The sequence below is a fragment of the Ranitomeya imitator genome, chromosome 5, assembly GCF_032444005.1.
Source record: "Ranitomeya imitator isolate aRanImi1 chromosome 5, aRanImi1.pri, whole genome shotgun sequence".
Classification (NCBI taxonomy): Eukaryota; Metazoa; Chordata; class Amphibia; order Anura; family Dendrobatidae; genus Ranitomeya; species Ranitomeya imitator.
In genome coordinates, this window is record NC_091286.1 from 322,851,870 (window position 1) to 322,868,574 (window position 16,705).

The window sequence follows — 16,705 nt, forward strand, 5'->3', positions numbered from 1 at the left end:
CCTATACATGTCTAACATGATCTTCCTTGCGACTGTCGGTGACAAACGGATAAAGTATGGCTTCTACACTGTAGTAACTAGTATCTAATAGTGAGTGCGGATACAAAGTCTTGAAAACGTACAGACTCACTAATTGCCTCCATAATGGCACACATGCTAACACAATTTGACATACCATTTTTTATTTGTGACTTGAGAGCATAAATCTTAGTAGGTCACTGGTTTGAGTTTTCTTTAGTCCATATCTATAAATACTTTCATGTCACCCAACCTCCCAGGGAAATCACAGTTTTGAATAAATCACCTTATTCCTCTCTTCAAGTTAGTAAATCAGTTCTAACACAAACTTGCAGATATTTTATGCTTTTCAGAAAAAGTCAAGCAATTCTGAATGGATTGAGGCAGTGGCTTTTAATGTAAATTCAATATAAAAAGTCTCAAACTGACAGCAATTTAAAAGTTGGAAAATAGTAAAAGCACAATCAGGAAAATCCATGGAGCAGCCAGAAATTCAACAGCTGAGCTTTCCAGATAGTTTTCATTCTCCGCTTGCAGAATTAAGTCATTAGATCATATTAGCACTGTGCCTAGAAAATGGACTTGTATTTCAGTGGGTTGGAGGCGTATATAAAAGTGTGCTGTATTCTAAGGCTGTGCGCACACCTTGCAGATTTTTTGCGTTTTTTTTGCTATAAAAACGCAAAAATAACGCATACATTATGCATCCCATCATTTAGAATGCATTCCGCAATTTTTGTGCACATGATGCGTTTTTTTTTCTGCAAAAAAAACGCATCACGGTAAAAAATGCAGCATGTTCATTAATTTTGCGGATTTCCACCTATATTATTGCATTGGGAACCTCTGGAAAAATCTGCAAAATTAAAATGCACCAAAACGTTAAAAAAACGCATGCGGATTTCTTGCAGAAAATGTCCTGTTTTGCTCAGGAAATTTCTGCAAGAAATCCTGAAAGTGTGCACATAGCTTTAGACTAGTGTGATATTACACATCTAGGCAGAAAAGCTATTGATGGATGAATTACTGTTACTTGGTTTGTCTTCTCCATGTGGCCTTTCTGATAGGGAGTATTATCTTATCTATCTTAGACATGACATTTCTAAAGTATCTGACAACATTACTGTACCAGAGCATTATAATATCAATGCTTTTAACATCCTTTAGATTGTATACTCGTATGAACTCTTCTTTCCATATGTTGCAGTCACGGCAGATATGCACCCATATTTCACATTATTTTTAGGAGGCGCTGACTTTGTTGCACTGTTTGTAAGTTGGTTACCCTGCATGTATACAGCTTTCCGGTACTATAAAGTGCTGTAGAATATGTTGGAGCAGAATAAGCAAAGATTGTTATAACAAAAGCTGAAGTTTAACTGTTGGAAACACTGAAAATAATTTTCATAATTGTAAACTATTCTCCAATATATTCTAATTATCTATACTTCAATGGTTTTTTTTTTTTCAAACAACAATCCAACATAGTCAAACTTGAATATCTACATAACTTTTTCTAGTGTTTGGGTGAGGTATTTTTCTAAAAATGTTATTTATTATATATATATCCAAATATTGCCATACACTTTAGAGAAAAGTTGGCTGAATCCACTGGTTGTGGTTGACCATCTAATACGTATAGGAACCTGTCGATTTTTTTTTCCCCAATAGATGAACTGGTGGGGGAGAAAGGTTGGGCAATTGGAATTTCAAGACCTGATTCTTTTCTTCTCCCATGAGAGAAGCTGCCGCCTGTAGTATCTAGCGGTGCCTTCCTTTCCTCTCCCCATTGAAAATGCATACTCGGCCAAACCAATTGGGCATATGTATTGGAGAGTTGGGCGATATAGCTGTCAGTTTCACAAGTGTCTGTCGGACAGTTATGGCTGACTCTGGAAGAGATCATGGGGTGAATCTTTCACCACTCACATAATAGGCCAGTCAACAATGTCCCATGCAGGACCTAAAGTTAGACACGTATTAAAAATATCTTACAGCCAAATGCTTGTTCAACTGATAGCTATTTCTCTAAATTTCTTCCTAAATATAGTGTGAGCTAATGTGAGAGTGCAGAGAAAAAGGATGTGGTCAAGTATCCACGAAGAAGAAAGCATAGAAGATGTTAAAACCCAACAAGCCTGATCCTTTTTTTGCCCAGACATTTGTAATAAAGGGAGAGTAATAAACCACCCATACATCAATTCGAAAAATGCTCCCTAAATCGTTGCGCATAGTTGACAGTTGTCATGTGTATACCTACCATAAGACTGCTAGAAACACTATGATAGCATTCCCATCGACATGCACGCATATAGCAGAAAGACTTAAAAAAAAGTTGGCTGTGACTTATGTCATACCTCAGTTTGAATACTACGAATACAGATATAATGTAACAATGAAACATTCTAAAACCAGATACGCCGTTTGAAACAGTAAAAGGTGTCATAAAAGTGAACATATACATTTTATATAAAATTCCAGTGTACAACATTGATTTTTCAGCAGGCTCAATTTAATCTCAAACTGATAAAAGTGAAGTTGCTTGGCATACTGTATGTGAAACTCGCACAGCCATCAAACGAGCCATTGTTCTCTCTCTTTCATATACTTTTCTGACCACTTTCGAGTGAGCTCCAGGTAAATGTTAGGCTTATGAGGCAAATAGTCTTCATACTTCATCTCAGCATTTTTCTTAGGCACAGCAGCTTCAATCTGAGTTCCTTCATGCCACTCATTGAACGATGTGATGGAGATAATGCTGGGACGCACCAACAATGCAGCATTTAGTGCAGTCTCATAATACTTTCCATTTATTCTATTCCTGGTATTTTTGAAGTTCCAAGGACGTATGCTAGTGTCTATGTATCCTGGCCCAACGCTTGGTATGAATATCAAATTGTTGGAATCGCAAAAATCTTTCAAACTTTGCCAGTGTTGATGTGAGGAACCGTATGTGAAACCATTTGCGGCAAAATAAGTGTACATTCCATCAAAACCACTCTTTTGAATATCAAACTTTTGTTTTTCTTCTACAAGCAAGGCCACAAAAATCCCATCATACTTGGTATTTCGAAGGCTGTGGGAGCCAGAAGATGTTAAGAGTTTAGCCCATGAATCAGATGATGTTAAATAGGAATCATAAATGTAAAACATTGGTAGACTTCTTCCAGTTCTCGTCTTGTATTTGTAAAATGCAGGGTGCTCTCCATATCTACAATACAGACACAAATAACAAAACCGTATGATGAAAATGTAAAGGCAAGTCATATTGTTTTCATTCTACTTTGCATTCTTTTCTGGGAAGCACAAGAAAAGTTTAAAAAAACAAATTGAGAGTTTTTAAAGTGGGCTCTTGTTTGGGGGGGTCTCATAACATAAGGGCCCCACAAAGTCACTTCAAAACTAAAAAAAAACAAGTTTCGTAAATTTCCTTGAAAAAGATAAAAAGGGAGAAAAATTGCTGCTAAACTTTGAAGCTATGACCCTAACAAAAAAGACAATTGAAAAATAATGTAGGCGTAAAGAACATATGGTTAATGTTTCTTCAGTAACTATTGTGTGTGGTATGACTTTTTTATGGGAATAAAAATGTAAAGGTTGAAAATTGAAAATGTTTCTACTTATTTAATATTTTTATTAATGAGTGCAAGTTTTATTGACCTAAATTTACTACCATCATAAAGTACAATATGCTATGAAAAAACGATCTCAGAATCACTGGGATGTGTAGAAGTGTTCCAGTGTTTCCTCAAAAAGTGACTCAGCGGCACAGTGGCTCAGTGGTTGGCACTGCAGCCTTGCAGCGCTGGAGTCCTGGGTTCAAATCCAACCAAGGACAACATCTGCAAAGAGTTTGTGTGTTTGCGTGGGTTTCCTCCGGTTTCCTCCCACATTCCAAAGACATACTGATAGGGAGTTTAGATTGTGAGCCCCATTGGGGACAGTGATGAAAATGTGTGAAAACTGTAAAGCGCTGCGGAATATGTTAGCACTATATAAAAATAAAGATTATTATCAGATTCTGAAAATTTGGTTTGGTCAGGAAGGTGAAAACTGGATTTGACGGGAAAGGGTTTACCCTTACAGAATAGTACTTTAAAGGGAAAATGTCACCAGATATTTGCTTCTTCGTCTAAGAGCAACATGCTGTAAGGGCCGAGACCCTGATTCCAGCAATGTATCACTTACGGGCCTATGTGTTGTAGTTTTGATAAAATCACCGTTATATGTGCTGCAGATCTACCAGCTCTAAGAATACTGAGCTCTATAACCCCACCCACATCACTGATTGGCAGCTTTCACTGTACACTGTGCATAGGCAGAAGGCTGCCGATCAGTGGTGGGGGTGTGATTGGACTATATGGCAGCAAATGGACTAGTCCTTGATTATCTCTTTCAGATAAGAGAGTGATTTCATCAACACTACAGTAAATGATGCATCACGAATTTCTGTCTCCACACTATGCTGCACTTAGATTACATAGCATAACTTGCTGACAGATTCCCTTTAATACACAGCAAAGGCATAAAAGAACAATCACTGATGTTATTACTTTTCTGTCATCAGTTAGGCTAGTTTCACATTTGCGTTAGAATCCGCAGTGTTTAATCCGCAACCGCAAATGAAGGAAAAACCGCATGGAAACGCATACAAATGCAGCGTTTTTTAGACGCATAAGGTAACGCATGCAGTTTATAAAATGCGGCGTTTTTATGGTTTTGCATGCGTTTGCGGTTTTTGTACGCATGGTGGAAAATTTTACAGGACAAAAATCTAGATAACCAGACACCGCCAATGGGACTACAGAGGGCGTGTATTATGGGATATCTATATATAGACCCATGGACTGCTGAAATCTTCACAGTGTGCTACTGTATCCTGTGTCATGATGGATCTTCGCGTGGAGAGCTTTTATTTCAACCTGGATTTAAGCATCAAGCTGTTTCTTGCCTGTGCGTTTGCTTGAGAGCAACAAAGAAATCGAGAAAAACAGAGAAGGACACGGCGTAGGCGTTTTTGGAGACACCCCATTATTGAACTCCGGGAGAGCCGTGGTGCCTACCCACGCGCTATATGGCGAGCTTAATGCCAACCCGGACAAATTCCCGGAATATACCCGGATATCGCAAGACTCTCTTCATGATTTGCTTGGTCGTGTCCGAGGAGCCATCCGGAGACAGGACACCCAGCTCCGTAGAGCGATTCCTGCAGAGGAACGTCTGCTGGTTACATTAAGGTATGCAATAATTATAAACAAATGCCAGTCATAATTATTGTTGGTCTGACATGTATTCTTTGTATTTTCCTTTATGTATTTAGCAGAATACCATAAATAGAATTGATTGTAATTTATTTTTTATTTATGTTATTACAGATTTCTGGCAACCGGAGATAGCTTATCATCCCTCCACTTCCAGTACCGGCTTGGAATTTCCACCCTGTCTGGAATAGTTGCGGACACCTGCCGGGCTTTGAGGAACGTTCTCCGGGATAAATTTATACCCATACCCACCGAGGACATGTGGATGGGAATTGCAGAGAAATTCTGGAGTGTGTGTGATTTCTCCAACTGTTTGGGTGTGGTGGATGGAAAGCACATACGCATTATCAAACCCGCCAGAACTGGATCGGAGTACTTCAACTACAAAAAATATTTTTCTGTTGTGCTCATGGCAATAGCAGATGCGGAATGTTGCTTCATCGCCGTGGACATTGGAGCTTTTGGCTGTGGCAACGATTCCCAGACTTTCAAGAACTCGGATATTGGTCGACGGGTGTATGACAAAAATTTTAATTTTCCACGGCCACGACCTCTCCGCAACACTCAAGGCCCACCAATGCCATTTGTTATGGTTGGGGATGAGGCCTTTCAGATGTGTGAAAACCTACTAGCCATATTCTAGTCAGGACCTAAACCACACTAAAAGGATCTTTAACTACAGACTGACCAGGGCCCGAAGAACAGTAGAGTTTCTTTGGGATTCTAGTCTCAAAATGGCGCATTCTTCCAACAGCCATTAATCTAAAAATGGAGACAGTCGATGAGGTGGTCAAAGCCTGTGTGGTTCTCCACAATTACATTATGGCTAAGGAGCGACCCAACATTGAACTGGATGAACCAGTTGCAAACCCATTGCCAGATTACCAGCATCACCCACTGTGGTCAACTGTTGAAGTTGGCCACATGCAGGACCAATTTGCTGCCTTTTTTGATTCTGATATTGGACGTGTGGCATGGTTGGACAATATTGTGTAAAATGTCCTGTTGGGTTTGGGTCTGTACCAGTTATGTTTTAAATGTTACTAATATTTGTTGTTAATAAACTACGTGTTTTATTATCTTGACCGTGTCTCCTATGTATTTCCTCTACAAACCACTTAGGTTGTTAGTGGTAAGGTTGTTGATGTCATTGCGTCCTGATTCTGTTCTGCAGTATTTATTGGACGCACACTGAAGAGACATAGTAACATAGTTAGTAAGGCCGAAAAAAGACATTTGTCCATCCAGTTCAGCCTATATTCCATCATAATAAATATCCAGATCTACGTCCTTCTACAGAACCTAATAATTGTATGATACAATATTGTTCTGCTCCAGGAAGACATCCAGGCCTCTCTTGAACCCCTCGACTGAGTTCGCCATCACCACCTCCTCAGGCAAGCAATTCCAGATTCTCACTGCCCTAACAGTAAAGAATCCTCTTCTATGTTGGTGGAAAAACCTTCTCTCCTCCAGACGCAAAGAATGCCCCCTTGTGCCCGTCACCTTCCTTGGTATAAACAGATCCTCAGCGAGATATTTGTATTGTCCCCTTATATACTTATACATGGTTATTAGATCGCCCCTCAGTCGTCTTTTTTCTAGACTAAATAATCCTAATTTCGCTAATCTATCTGGGTATTGTAGTTCTCCCATCCCCTTTATTAATTTTGTTGCCCTCCTTTGTACTCTCTCTAGTTCCATTATATCCTTCCTGAGCACCGGTGCCCAAAACTGGACACAGTACTCCATGTGCGGTCTAACTAGGGATTTGTACAGAGGCAGTATAATGCTCTCATCATGTGTATCCAGACCTCTTTTAATGCACCCCATGATCCTGTTTGCCTTGGCAGCTGCTGCCTGGCACTGGCTGCTCCAGGTAAGTTTATCATTAACTAGGATCCCCAAGTCCTTCTCCCTGTCAGATTTACCCAGTGGTTTCCCGTTCAGTGTGTAATGGTGATATTGATTCCCTCTTCCCATGTGTATAACCTTACATTTATCATTGTTAAACCTCATCTGCCACCTTTCAGCCCAAGTTTCCAACTTATCCAGATCCATCTGTAGCAGAATACTATCTTCTCTTGTATTAACTGCTTTACATAGTTTTGTATCATCTGCAAATATCGATATTTTACTGTGTAAACCTTCTACCAGATCATTAATGAATATGTTGAAGAGAACAGGTCCCAATACTGACCCCTGCGGTACCCCACTGGTCACAGCGACCCAGTTAGAGACTATACCATTTATAACCACCCTCTGCTTTCTATCACTAAGCCAGTTACTAACCCATTTACACACATTTTCCCCCAGACCAAGCATTCTCATTTTGTGTACCAACCTCTTGTGCGGGACGGTATCAAACGCTTTGGAAAAATCGAGATATACCACGTCCAATGACTCACCGTGGTCCAGTCTATAGCTTACCTCTTCATAAAAACTGATTAGATTGGTTTGACAGGAGCGATTTCTCATAAACCCATGCTGATATGGAGTTAAACAGTTATTCTCATTGAGATAATCCAGAATAACATCCCTCAGAAACCCTTCAAATATTTTACCAACAATAGAGGTTAGACTTACTGGCCTATAATTTCCAGGTTCACTTTTAGAGCCCTTTTTGAATATTGGCACCACATTTGCTATGCGCCAGTCCTGCGGAACAGACCCTGTCGCTATAGAGTCACTAAAAATAAGAAATAATGGTTTATCTATTACATTACTTAGTTCTCTTAGTACTCGTGGGTGTATGCCATCCGGACCCGGAGATTTATCTATTTTAATCTTATTTAGCCGGTTTCGCACCTCTTCTTGGGTTAGATTGGTGACCCTTAATATAGGGTTTTCATTGTTTCTTGGGATTTCACCTAGCATTTCATTTTCCACCGTGAATACCGTGGAGAAGAAGGTGTTTAATATGTTAGCTTTTTCCTCGTCATCTACAACCATTCTTTCCTCACTATTTTTTAAGGGGCCTACATTTTCAGTTTTTATTCTTTTACTATTGATATAGTTGAAGAACAGTTTGGGATTAGTTTTACTCTCCTTAGCAATGTGCTTCTCTGTTTCCTTTTTGGCAGCTTTAATTAGTTTTTTAGATAAAGTATTTTTCTCCCTATAGTTTTTTAGAGCTTCAATGGTGCCATCCTGCTTTAGTAGTGCAAATGCTTTCTTTTTACTGTTAATTGCCTGTCTTACTTCTTTGTTTAGCCACATTGGGTTTTTCCTATTTCTAGTCCTTTTATTCCCACAAGGTATAAACCGCTTACACTGCCTATTTAGGATGTTCTTAAACATTTCCCATTTATTATCTGTATTCTCATTTCTGAGGATATTGTCCCAGTCTACCAGATTAAGGGCATCTCTAAGCTGTTCAAACTTTGCCTTCCTAAAGTTCAATGTTTTTGTGACTCCCTGACAAGTCCCCCTAGTGAAAGACAGGTGAAACTGCACAATATTGTGGTCGCTATTTCCTAAATGCCCAACCACCTGCAGATTTGTTATTCTGTCAGGTCTATTAGATAGTATTAGGTCTAAAAGTGCTGCTCCTCTGGTTGGATTCTGCACCAATTGTGAAAGATAATTTTTCTTGGTTATTAGCAGAAACTTGTTGCCTTTATGGGTTTCACAGGTTTCTGTTTCCCAGTTAATATCCGGGTAGTTAAAGTCCCCCATAACCAGGACCTCATTATGGGTTGCAGCTTCATCTATCTGCTTTAGAAGTAGACTTTCCATGCTTTCTGTTATATTTGGGGGTTTGTTTGGGTGCTGTTTAGAAAACAGATCTACACTCATCAAGTCAGGTGTCAGAAATAATGAATTCTTGATGCACAAACAACAGCCTCATAAATTCACTATTTCTGACACCTGTCCAGGTGAGTATAGATATGCCTTGTATGACCTCCATCGTCCCTTCACTTTGTGTGAAATAGATTACGTACACAGAAGTATGTATGAGTTTTTGGACACAAAAACTGATGACTTTTTGGACACATGACCTGTTGAGTATAGTTCTGCTTTGTATTACCGCCATTTTCTCTGCAGTCTGCAACACAAAGTCACAGAGTAAGCAGAAGGAAGAGATTATGGAGAAAATACAAGTATTATTTTTTTGGGCCACCTCATATCTCTATACCAAACACACACAAAGCTGCAGTGTTGTACTTACTAACTACTGGAGCTATGAGGTGGCAAAAAAATAAAGTGTGCAGCGCAGTGTTTTATTCGGCGCACAGTGTGTGTTGCTGGCGGCGAAATACACAATTAACCAAACACTATTGGGGGCAAAAAACATTATTATTTATTTTTTAACAAACAAATTAATTTAACTACGCCTGCTTGGGGTAGAGTGACGGAAATGGGGTGTGTGTAGCTGTGAGGCTTGGCTTAATGTGGACGACGCAGGGGTGGCAGGAGAAGGGCAACTAAAGTAGTGGGATCTGGGAGTTCGGGGATGGGGCTTCATGCACGGGAGGGTAGAGACACACTGGAAAGGTGAAACAAACCTGACATTACAGACACATTGGGAGGTGAGGGGGAAGGAATTGAGATCGTCCTTTGTTTTCTATTTTGTTTTCCTTTTTGGGAACGGCGCTGCGGTCTGGGGAGCCTCGGTGGGCTCATTTGTTGCGGCCTGGTCGTGGTGGCAGACCTGTCAGGGTCCATGTGCTGCTGCATGGTTGTGGTGGTGGGGAAGGCCATGCCAGGGTCCGGGTGCTGCTGCTGCATCCTGGTGGTGGTGAAAGCCATTCCAGGGTCTGGGTGCTGTTGCTGCATGCTGGTGGTGAAAAGCATGCCAGGATCCGGGTGCTGCAGCTGCATGCTGGTGCTGAAAAGCATGCCAGGATCCAGGTGCTGTTGCTACTGCAGCTGGGACCTAGTGATGGTGGCCGGCCTGTCCTGATTCGGGTGCTGCTGCATGGTGGTGGCAGTGGAGGAGGTCCAAGCAGGAGCAGCAGTTGTCATGGTGGTGGTGGTGGGCTGTCCAACAGCACTTAGCATGGTGGTGGTGCTGTAGTGGTGTCTGGCAGTGTTTGGAATGGAGGTGGCCGTGCAGTGGTATGCAGCAGAGGTCGGCATTGATGTCAAGCGTGACAGTGTTGGCACAGCTGGATATGCCGCCACTGTCTGCTGAAAATACCGACTCTGCTGCAACGCCTGCACGTAAGCAGCATTGCAGGCCTACATGACACTAAGCTGGAGATCAGGAGTAAGGTGTTCCGACATGCTCTGTTCAATTTGATTAAAAAAATGATGTGCTGGCCTCTGGAGGTCGGCTTTCACTTGGTCAAGGCTTTTGGTGACCTCCTGGATATGTGTATTCATATGGCTAATAGCAGTATCCAGTCGTTCACCCATAGCCTTGATTCCATCATGAAAGGCCGAGCTCAAGTGCAAAAACTCGGGCATGAGTGACCTGTCCGAGGCCCTCTGCCACTGCCAGGAAGAGCCCCCAAAAAAGGGGGCAGAGGACTGGGAAAGAGGAACACCTGATGGACGAGCTTCCTGGTCTCCAGTCTGTGTGGCAGGCCCACTTGCTGCAGCGCTGCTGGATGGCTGGGACAGGTCCGTGGCTGTCTGATGCTCCAGAACCAGGGTCAAGAGTGCTGCTCCATGTGCTGTGAAAAAAGAAGAAAAAAAACACATTACTACCAAACATTTACAAAAAAGTTAAGCGCCAACTCCTGTGGAATAGAAACATACAGATTATGGCAATACAACACAACCTAATACACCAAAAAAATACTTACGTTCTCTGGGCAAGGACCGGTCTCAAAAATGCCAGAATGCGGTGGTATTTATATTTTCTGATCCTTGCTCCAGGACCACTAGGAACCCGGCTCTCTTGACGAAGGTCCTTGTTGAAGCAATCCTTCATCGAACACCAACGTGTTTTGACTTTGAGCACTGTTGAAAAAACAAAAAAGAATGGTTAGACAATGGACATTTGGCCGTGATCACACAACTGTGTGTGATAAGAGAAACTCCTGAGAGTTTCTCTCATCACACACAGTTGTGTGATCACGGCCAAGGTCACTGCTGCATCACACTGCATTGCAATACTTACAAAATGCATTTCGGACCCGAGTCGGGGTGTTGTCCCAGCCATCCCACATCGCTTTGGCCACCTCATTCCATAGCAGCCGGATCGTCACGTTGTCCGAGTGCTGCGGAACCCGGGTGTCCCACAAAGGGACTCGCTCATGGACCAGGGAGATGAGGATGTCATTGTCAATGAGGTCCTCATCCCGTTCTGGAACCTAGAAAATAAATAAAGACATTAATGTTAGATACATTAACATAAGGAAAAGAAAGAAAACAGAGACAGAAAACTGGCATGAATATTGAAAGTAAAGAAACAAAAGGAGTCAAGAAGAAAAAGGGAAAGAAAGAGGAAAGTAAAGAAATGAACATCCAATAGTAACGTGAGGATACAATAAACAGTCAGCCATGTATACGTACACGCTGCCGCCTAGACACCCGACCGTGACCCCGCTGCTCCTGCTCAGCTTCTGCCGCAGTGGAAGAAGTGCTCTAAAAAAAGAAAAAAAAATTGTCATATGTGTAGATGTGACACTGAATACTTACCAATCTGAGGAGTTGAGTACCCACTTCACTGACATGTTCGGCTTGTGCAGGCCCAGGCCCTTGCTCCTCCTCCTCAGAAGATGACATCCTGATGCATGCAGAAAAAAAGAAATGGCAGAAATTAGGATATATAGAGACAGAAAATGGAAAATATAAGACATTGGCTAGGATATACTCACATTGTTTAGAGTGTAGATTCCCTCCTGTGTCTGGTCTGCTGCGTCTACTCTTGTTCCCAGTCTGCTGAGTAGTGACCTGCAAATGTCCACTCCCTACCTTTATCAGTTTGTATGTGGGGGGTGGCTAATCAGTGTCTAGACATGTTTTCCTGTGGTGCAACGCATGCGTTCACAAATGCAAGCAAACGCATGTGCTTGCGGCCGCATGCGTTCACATAGACAGCAATGCGTTTTTTTGCCGCATTCCTTCTGCTAACAACCGCATACATTTCTAGGCGGCAAATTGACGCCTCTAAAATTACTACATGTAGCGTTTACCGCACCAAACCGCAGACGACGAAACGACGCATGCGTCGTCAAACGCGGGAAAACGCAACCGGTTGCAGACACATGCGTCCCTAATGTTAAATATAGGAATACACAACGCATGGGGATAACTGCGGAAGAAACGCTGCGGACACAACCGCAAATGTGAAACCAGCCTTAGCTGGAAGTTCTGTAGGGCTTAAGGAACTTATTTTGTTGCTGCGTAAACTTATGAAATTTGTCAGCTTTGCTTAAACTCCTTGCTTAAACAATTCATCCACATCACTGCTCATCTTCTCGCTGCTCTCACACCTCACTACCTTCAATAAACACTTTATGTCACAGCTATCATTATCACATCACAAATTTAAATCATTTGGCTCCCATAATCCTTTTCTTACACTTTCTAAGCTTACACTTGAGATTAAAATATATTTTTATTGCATTTGTTTCACTAAAGCCCTTTAGTTTCAATACGGAGTATTAAAAATGTGTAAGTATTGATGAAATGGGCAATACGGTGGCTCAGTGGTTAGCCCTGTTTTGCAGCACTGATGTCCGGGCACAAATGTCACCAAGGACAATATCTGCAAGTAGTTTGTGTGTTCTCCCTGTGTTTGCGTGGGTTTCCTCTGGGTTCTCCGGTTTCCTCCCACACACCGACATAATGATAGGGAATGTAGATTATAAGCTCCAATGGGGACAGTGATGATGACTGTAAAGCGTTGTGAAATTAATCGCCCTATATAAGTAATATGAATAAATAGAATTGTAACCCCAAGGAAGGAAAGACCTACGGTAAATAAAAATATACAATGAAGAAAATATGCAAGAAGAAATAAAGAAAAGTGATAGTACAATTATAAATACCAATAATATAAATCTTCATTAAGAAACATGATTAAAAGCAGGGAATAGGGAAAAAATATCCAACATGGGAAAATACAGATAATGGGTGTGGGTGAGCCCTAAAAGGGGAAGAGTGTAAAAATTACCCCAAAATGTAAGATTCTGTAAAAAAAAAAGTAGATAGGTAAAAAATGTATGTGTCAAGATAACCAAATAATCAAATAAATGCAGGGTAGAAATAACAAGGTAGGTGTAAGAACTTCATAAAAAAGGGAAGGCGTAAATAAATATTGAATAGTAAATACCGTAATTATAATGGTGTCAACATTTTTACAAATTGTCCCATTAGAAATATAAACACGTAATATACAAGGGTATGCAAATAACATGACCATTAGTCAAACGAATATAAATATACAGGTTCAACCAACCAAGCTGAAGAAAGCTTGTTAGACTATGCTCAGAACACGGTCTAAGAAGCTTCTGTACAAGTATATGAATTGCAGTGCTGGTGAACTGCAATGCATCATACCTGAGATCAAAGTGAAACAAGTGAACATCCCATAGGGGGGCTAAGTTAAAAAAAATTGTAAATAGATTACAAAAAATAATTACAAAATAATAGGAATTAAAAAAATATATTACACTAATAAATACACATTTATATAAAAATAATTTAAAAAATTCACCTACATTGCCTTGCTTAAGTTTTCGGCCCTCTGGAACTTTTCAACCTTTTCCCACATATCACGTTTCAAACATAAAAAGATACCAACTGTAAATTTTTGGTGAAGAATCAACAACAAGTAGAACACAATTGTGAAGTTGAACGAAATTTATTGGTTATTTAAAATTTTTGTGGAAATTCAAAAACTGAAAAGTGGGACGTGTAATATTATTCGGCCCCTTTACTTTCAGTGCAGCAAACTCACTCCAGAAGTTCATTGTGGATCTCTGAATTATCCAACGTTGTCCTAAATGCCTAATGATGATAAATATAATCCACCTGTGTGTAATCAAGTCTCCGTATAAATGCACCTGCTCTGTGATAGTCTCAGGGTTCTGTTTGAAGCACATAGAGCATCATGAAGACCAAGGAACACACCAGGCAGGTCTGTGATACTGTTGTGGAGAAGTTTAAAGCTGGATTTGGATACAAAATTATTTCCAAAACTTTAAACATCCCAAAGGAGCACTGTGCAAGTGATCATATTGAAATGGAAGGGGCATCATACCACTGCAAATCTACCAAGACCCGGTGTCCCTCTAAACTTTCATCTCAAACAAGGAGAAGACTGATCAGAGATGCAGCCAAGAGGCCCATGATCACTCTGGATGAACTGCAGAGATCTACAGCTGAGGTGGGACAATCATTCTTACACTGCACAAATCTGGCCTTTATGGAAGAGTGGCAAAAAGAAAGCCATTTCTCAAAGATATCTATAAAAAGTGTTGTTTAAAGTTTGCAACAAGCCACCTGGGAGACACCCCAAACATGTAGAAGAAGGTGATCTGGTCAGATGAAACCAAAATCAAACTTTTTGGCAATAATGCCAAACGATATGTTTGCCGTAAAAGCAACATAGCCCATCACCCTGAACACACCATCCCCACTGCCAAACATGGTGGTGGCAGCATAATGGTTTGGGCCTGCTTTTCTTCAGCAGGGACAGGGAAGATGGTTCAAATTGATGGGAAATGGGTGGAGCCAAATTCAGGACCATTCTTGAAGAAAACCTGTTGGAGTCTGCAAAAGACCTGAGACTGGGATGGAGATTTGTCTTCCAACAAGACAATGATCCCAAACATAAAGCAAAATCTACAATGGAATGGTTCACAAATAAACGTATCCAGGTGTTAGAATCACCAAGTCAAAGTCCAGACCTCAATCCAATTGAGAATCTGTGGAAAGAGCTGAAAACTGCTGTTCATAAACGATCTCCATCAAACCTCTCTGAGCTCGAGCTGTTTGCCAAGAAAGAATGGGAAAGAATTTCAGTCTCTCGAAGTACAAAACTGATAGAGACAGTCACATACCCCAAGCGACTTGCAGCTGTAATCGCAGCAAAGGGTGGCGCAACAAAATATTAAGTTAAAGGGGCCGAATAATATTGCATGCCCCACTTTTCAGTTTTTGAATTTACACAAAAATTTAAAAAAGCAATAAATTTCGTTCAACTTCACAATTGTGTTCTACTTGTTGTTGATTCCCCCAAAATTTACATATGGTATCTTTATGTTTGAAGCATGATATGTGGGAAAAGGTTGAAAAGTTCCAGGGGGCCGAATACTTTCGCAAGGCACTGTATTTGATATTGCTGAGTCCAGAATGATCCGGTCTATAACACTGTAACACTAGTTAACCCCTTCAGTGAGCGCCATGAAAAAAAAAAGAAGCAATCATAGCTGTAAAATCTGAACTATAATATGGCGCTCCTTCCCTTCTGAGAATCGCACTGTGCCTGAAAAGTATTTCCTGATTACATGTAGAGTATTGGTGCAATCAAGGTAAATTGTACAACAAGCTGTGAGGTCATGGCTACTGTCCGTTATTGTTTTTAATTCTCCGTCTACCAAGAATCAGCTGACATCAATCCCAAACCTACTACCCCACTTGCCACCGCACCAGAGCAAGTAGGGAAGAGCAGGGCAAAACGCCAGAATTGGTGCATCTAATAGGTGCACCTTTTCTGGGGCGGATGCAGGCTGCTATTTTTAGGCTGTGGAAAGTCAACAGCCATGGCCTCTTCCCAGTCTGAAAATACCAGCCTCGAATCTGCTTTAGCTTGGCTGGTTGTCAAAAATAGTGCGGGGGAATCCCAGGCCTTTTTTAATTTATTTATTTAAATAATTTAAAAAATACAGTGCGGGGACCCCTCCATCTTTGAATACTAGCCAATATAAAGCTGACAGATGGCGATTGCAGCCAACAGCTGTCAACTTTACTTATGCTGGTTATCAAAAATAGAGGGGAACCCACGCCATTTTTTTAAAATTGTTTATTGCACAAGCTGAAGAATACTCATCAATGTATGCCTGCTTTTGCTGCTATCAGTGAGAGCAGGTGTAGGATGATGTGAGTAATACTATCATTAGCCGACGCCTGTGATGAGCAGTAACCTTTTTACCGCCGGATCAGAGCTGCTGACTCACATGCTGTCATCTGACAGCATGGGAACAATGCTCTGACCGGCAGCAATGTAATTACCGCGATCGGACCTGCCAGTGTTTCTCATGCTGTCACACAGATGGTAGAGTGCAAAACAGATGATGTTCGGGATGCCGAACCTGAGCAGTAACACAGAATTCCTGGAGAAACTCATATTCATGGCCCGTGCACGGACACTAGGTGTTCGGTACGGACCCCATACTTTACTGTTCGGGTTCACCCATCACTAGTAATAAGCATCTCCGTGTCTCTCGTCACAAATCTTATGTCACGCTCCAGAGAACAGAGTAAGATTTGTGGGTAAACTATAGCACAACTTGTCATAAATTAGA

The 16,705-nt window shown here is 41.1% G+C and overlaps 2 protein-coding genes across 3 annotated transcripts in view; both read right to left on the reverse strand.

Moving 5' to 3' along the window:
* Nucleotides 1-392: 392 nt before the first annotated feature.
* The window catches only part of MANEA (mannosidase endo-alpha), a 40,105-nt gene continuing 23,792 nt past the window's right edge, over nt 393-16,705 (reverse strand). For both annotated transcript variants that reach the window (XM_069726347.1, XM_069726348.1), the window contains exon 5: nt 393-3,229. In XM_069726347.1, the coding sequence (XP_069582448.1) occupies nt 2,593-3,229 (637 nt within the window). In that variant the 3' untranslated portion in view covers nt 393-2,592. The remainder of the gene's footprint in view (nt 3,230-16,705) is intronic.
* LOC138680710 (uncharacterized) lies at nt 9,568-13,307 on the reverse strand. The gene is made up of 5 exons (XM_069768000.1): nt 11,895-13,307; nt 11,745-11,816; nt 11,350-11,542; nt 11,033-11,189; nt 9,568-10,900 (listed from the first exon to the last, which is right to left on the reverse strand). Exons 1-5 carry the CDS (start codon nt 11,955-11,957, stop codon nt 10,654-10,656), a joined length of 732 nt encoding a protein of 243 aa, XP_069624101.1. The 5' UTR covers nt 11,958-13,307; the 3' UTR covers nt 9,568-10,653.

Bases quoted from the DNA above. Each gene is read 5' to 3' on its own strand.
- LOC138680710 (XM_069768000.1), bottom strand. From the start codon at position 11,957: ATGTCATCTTCTGAGGAGGAGGAGCAAGGGCCTGGGCCTGCACAAGCC. The intron at 11,817-11,894 runs GTGGGTACTCAA...TTCTTTTTTTAG, and splicing joins AAGCCGAACATGTCAGTGAA to AGCACTTCTTCCACTGCGGC. The intron at 11,543-11,744 runs GTACGTATACAT...TTTATTTTCTAG, and splicing joins GGGTGTCTAGGCGGCAGCGT to GTTCCAGAACGGGATGAGGA.